The 3664-nt window shown below is 39.0% G+C and overlaps 1 protein-coding gene across 1 annotated transcript; it reads left to right on the top strand.

Moving 5' to 3' along the window:
• Positions 1-1880: 1880 nt before the first annotated feature.
• Positions 1881-3294, top strand: LOC135715965 (uncharacterized). The gene is made up of 2 exons (XM_065238881.1): positions 1881-2268; positions 2341-3294. The coding sequence occupies exons 1-2, from the start codon at positions 1881-1883 to the stop codon at positions 2994-2996; spliced, it is 1044 nt and encodes a 347-aa protein (XP_065094953.1). The 3' UTR covers positions 2997-3294.
• Positions 3295-3664: the final 370 nt, after the last annotated feature.

Below are 3664 nucleotides of genomic sequence, written 5' to 3'. Positions count from 1 at the left end.
GACTCTAATGTTGGCCTATGGATCTAGGATTGGGCCGATCGCTAAAAAGCTGCTATTTATCAATTTTATCTAGATGAATGCGTCATTGGGACGGTACTAATGGATATTTTTGGTCGCTATTGAAAATTTAGTCGATTGCTGAATTTATGTATGGGCACAACTAAGGGGCATTTAGGCTGACATTACATCCATTTCCCCTATATGTGTCAAACACAAACTTCACAATCTGTTCTTGTTGCTATTATTCCATAATTTACATTTTTTTAGCCAAAATGAATGGAAGGCACCCTGGTTGAACGTTTAATGGATCATATGGGATATGTTTATGGGTAATTCATACAATTTAAATGGTTTTTATTTAGAAATTTAGAGGTACATTTTTATAATTGTATTACTAAATTTTACAAAAAGCATCGTTTATATTGTCATTGTTATTTATGGATTCACCATTTATAGGAATTTACACCGGAGTTTTATTGATTATTTGGGTGTTTTTATGGTGCGTTTTTCCATTGCTTTATTTTTTACCCTTCTTACAAAGAAGGGTAGAGATATCACTTGAAAAACCGACTATCGATCCGAGGCCCGGAGGGCCGAGTGTCAAATACCATTCGACTCAGCTCGACGAGATTGGAACATGTCTGTGTGTGTATGTGTGTATGTGTGTATGTGTGTGTGTATGTAACGAAATAAATGCGCTCACGTTTCTCAGCAACCGCTCAACCGATTTGGACAAACTCGGCGCCAAATGATAGGTCTTGGGGTTTTTGGAATCGGTGAACCGGTTCCGGAGATATGGCCGGAATAAGATCCGGTGAATATGGGCCTTCACGCTGGATTTAACGGAAAACGTATCAAAACCATCATGCGACACATCAAATTACTACAGAATTCAGAAATAAGATCAATGCAAGTCGTGTTAAGTGTTCCAGACCACATTGGACACACTTGGACATGTTCCGGGTACCCCGGGGAAGTTGCTTGAATATGAATTGAATTAAAACCCATTAAATCACATTAAAATACGATGATAAGGTGATTGGTAGCCTCACCAAATAGACTGAACCCGGATATAATCCGGGTACCCCCAGGCAGTGGCGTAGCGTCACTGGATGACACGGGGGTGGGGGGCTTGGTCACTGATAATGACAATAAAATAAATAAACTTGAATAAGTAAGAAGGGTCTGATCACACCATAGGTGGATAAATTCGGGTTTTTATAAATGCTAAAGGTGTAACCTTAGAGCTAGGGATAATTCAAGGTCAACAATTGAAATGGCCTTAACTACATTTTGTAAACAAACCTTGCAAGGCCATTTTCTCGCGAACCGAAGTCCGCAAAGGCAAACCAACATAATGAACAGGTAGGGGAAATTCTCCTCTACCCGATTGTGGTTTAGGTTTGCGAATGAAGGTTTCGGTTCGCGAGAAAATGGCCTTACAAGGTTTGTTTACAAAATGGAGTTAAGGCCATTTCAATTGTTGGTCTTGAATTATTCACGACTAATTATCGAAGGGTGTAAAACACTGCCAGCGTCATGACAATTCTTACATCAGATTTTTTTAAATTTGTTGCAATATTTACCTAAGTGCAGTGACCACCCCTCTCCCGCACACGCTCATGTTCCAATTTTTTACATCAAGGATATTTATGTTGCTCATTTTTTCCAACCCTTACTAGTTCATAGGGCTGGTTTAGTAATCCCAATTCAGTGTTTCGCTTATCATCCCCTTAACACTCGTTGTATAGATTCATCTAACCGTAAATCAAATTACTGTTAAACTTCATTGGAAAAAGGAGATTGAAAACTCGTTCAAGTGGAAGCCCAGGACACATGTGCCATTTCCCGATCTCAATATCCGCTCAGTCTGTTTCAAAATGTCTTCGCCTACGGAAGGTTTGGATCAGCAGTTTGAAAGTATTATTCAATCGATTGACACACTGGAACTATCGGATTTGGGAATCTACAAGGCTTTTGCTCCTCTCAGATGGCATTTGTTTCGTTGCAAATTGATCAAAAGAGCAAAGCTAGCTGCAGTGATAGCAATTGTTGTGCTGGCTGTATACTACGTTCCTGTGCTGAATTGGAATGCTGCTGCCGTTGGACGACTTACCATGATTCAAATATTGCCATATTGGGATTGGATTCCTCTTTACAAACAGCGATGTTTGATTAGAGATTTTCCCGAATTCATAGAAAAGCAAAGTTTATCACGTACAAACATTCTACTCTCATTTGATGACTGTGCAGTGTGTGAAAGTGTTGGTGAGTTTAGAAAAAGAATGTGATATCGTGGCAATGAAACATTTGGACCTTTTTCTTTTCCATTTATTACAGAATCTGTGCCCAAACTTGAAGCAATTTCTTTTGACTATTTGAATGAACATCATTTAATGAGAAACTTACCAGTAGTTATTGCCGACTCTCATGCTCTATGGAAGGACAGATCCTGGGAAAACGAGACCATTTTCGTGGAAGCATTAGAACCATTAGTGTTGGCCAGACCATGCAACGTGCAAACAAATTTGATATTTGGTTCCCTATCATCCGGTAAAGCGGAAAACACTTTGGTCAATCTTTTTGAAATACTCATTAATGTTCACCGTAACGATTCGTGGTTCCTGCATTTTCGTAATTGTGAGCTGAAAACGGTCAAACGAACACGCTTGTTGATTGACAAACCCTATTTTTATCCGCCACATCTGGAGATGCCATATACTACGTGGATATTGATGTCAAACAATTATCGAACGAAATCACCTAAACATTTGAAAATGCAAGGATTAATTGTCATCATGCAGCTGAAGGAAGTGCTTCGGGTTGTTTTGAGAGCTAAAGCAGACTGTGATCGAGTTTGCAGCGAGTTATTGGTGGACTTAAATGAAGGAGAGTCGTTGCTGTACTCAACAAACCTTTGGACGATGGAATATGTACTATCCGAAGCTCTAAATGGAACTACGATTACTTTTGTAACAGAGACGTATCAGAATTAGTGTCCGCAGTTTGATACATTTCAGTGAAATCGAAATTGTATTTCTTCTTAAACGTCATGTTTTAAGTTGATATAATGATTATTTAGACAAAGCACTACAGGATGGATTTATTTTTTTTTCTCCTTGATTTGTTTTCCGTCGATCTTGTTTTCCGTGCTGAGCACCAAGGCTACAGACGCCAGGAAGACAGATTCCACATCTGGACCCTACCTATCGACCCATCAACTCATGAACCGGGGATTAACGGCTTTACTTCCCGTGATCAGAGATGTTATGCCTCAGAACATCCCGGCGGCGCCGACTGGGATTGAACCTAGGCCTGCTGGGGTGAGAGGTTATCACGCTTACCACTACACCACCGGCGCCGCTTGGTTGTCTTTAATAAAAAATAATAATTATAACCATGACTGCATTAATTTATATTCGTAGTATTGTTTGGCATGATTAATAAATATATATAGGATAAAACATTTAATATTTAATATAAGGAATGTATACCCGACACCCGATTCTTACGTTACACGTTCGTATTTTTCCTCCCATGGTCTTTAAATGACACCATAATTGAATGAAGCTGGTTTCAAAATATCATAATTCAATCAAGGAAAATATAGTAGGTACCACCAAAAAGTTTCTACTATAAGTTCATCACAGAACAAGAAAATTAA

This window comes from Ochlerotatus camptorhynchus, unplaced genomic scaffold, assembly GCF_037179485.1.
Source record: "Ochlerotatus camptorhynchus isolate MF236.1 unplaced genomic scaffold, CSIRO-AGI_Acam_v1.1 ptg001058l, whole genome shotgun sequence".
Taxonomy (NCBI): Eukaryota; Metazoa; Arthropoda; class Insecta; order Diptera; family Culicidae; genus Ochlerotatus; species Ochlerotatus camptorhynchus.
Note: the sequence above shows the minus strand (reverse complement) of the source record. Positions and strands in the feature narration are given on the sequence as shown.

Excerpts from the sequence above, each read along its gene's own strand:
- LOC135715965 (XM_065238881.1), top strand. The coding sequence starts at position 1,881 with ATGTCTTCGCCTACGGAAGGTTTGGATCAGCAGTTTGAAAGTATTATT. Across the intron at positions 2,269-2,340 it reads TGCAGTGTGTGAAAGTGTTG|AATCTGTGCCCAAACTTGAA; the intron begins GTGAGTTTAGAA and ends CATTTATTACAG.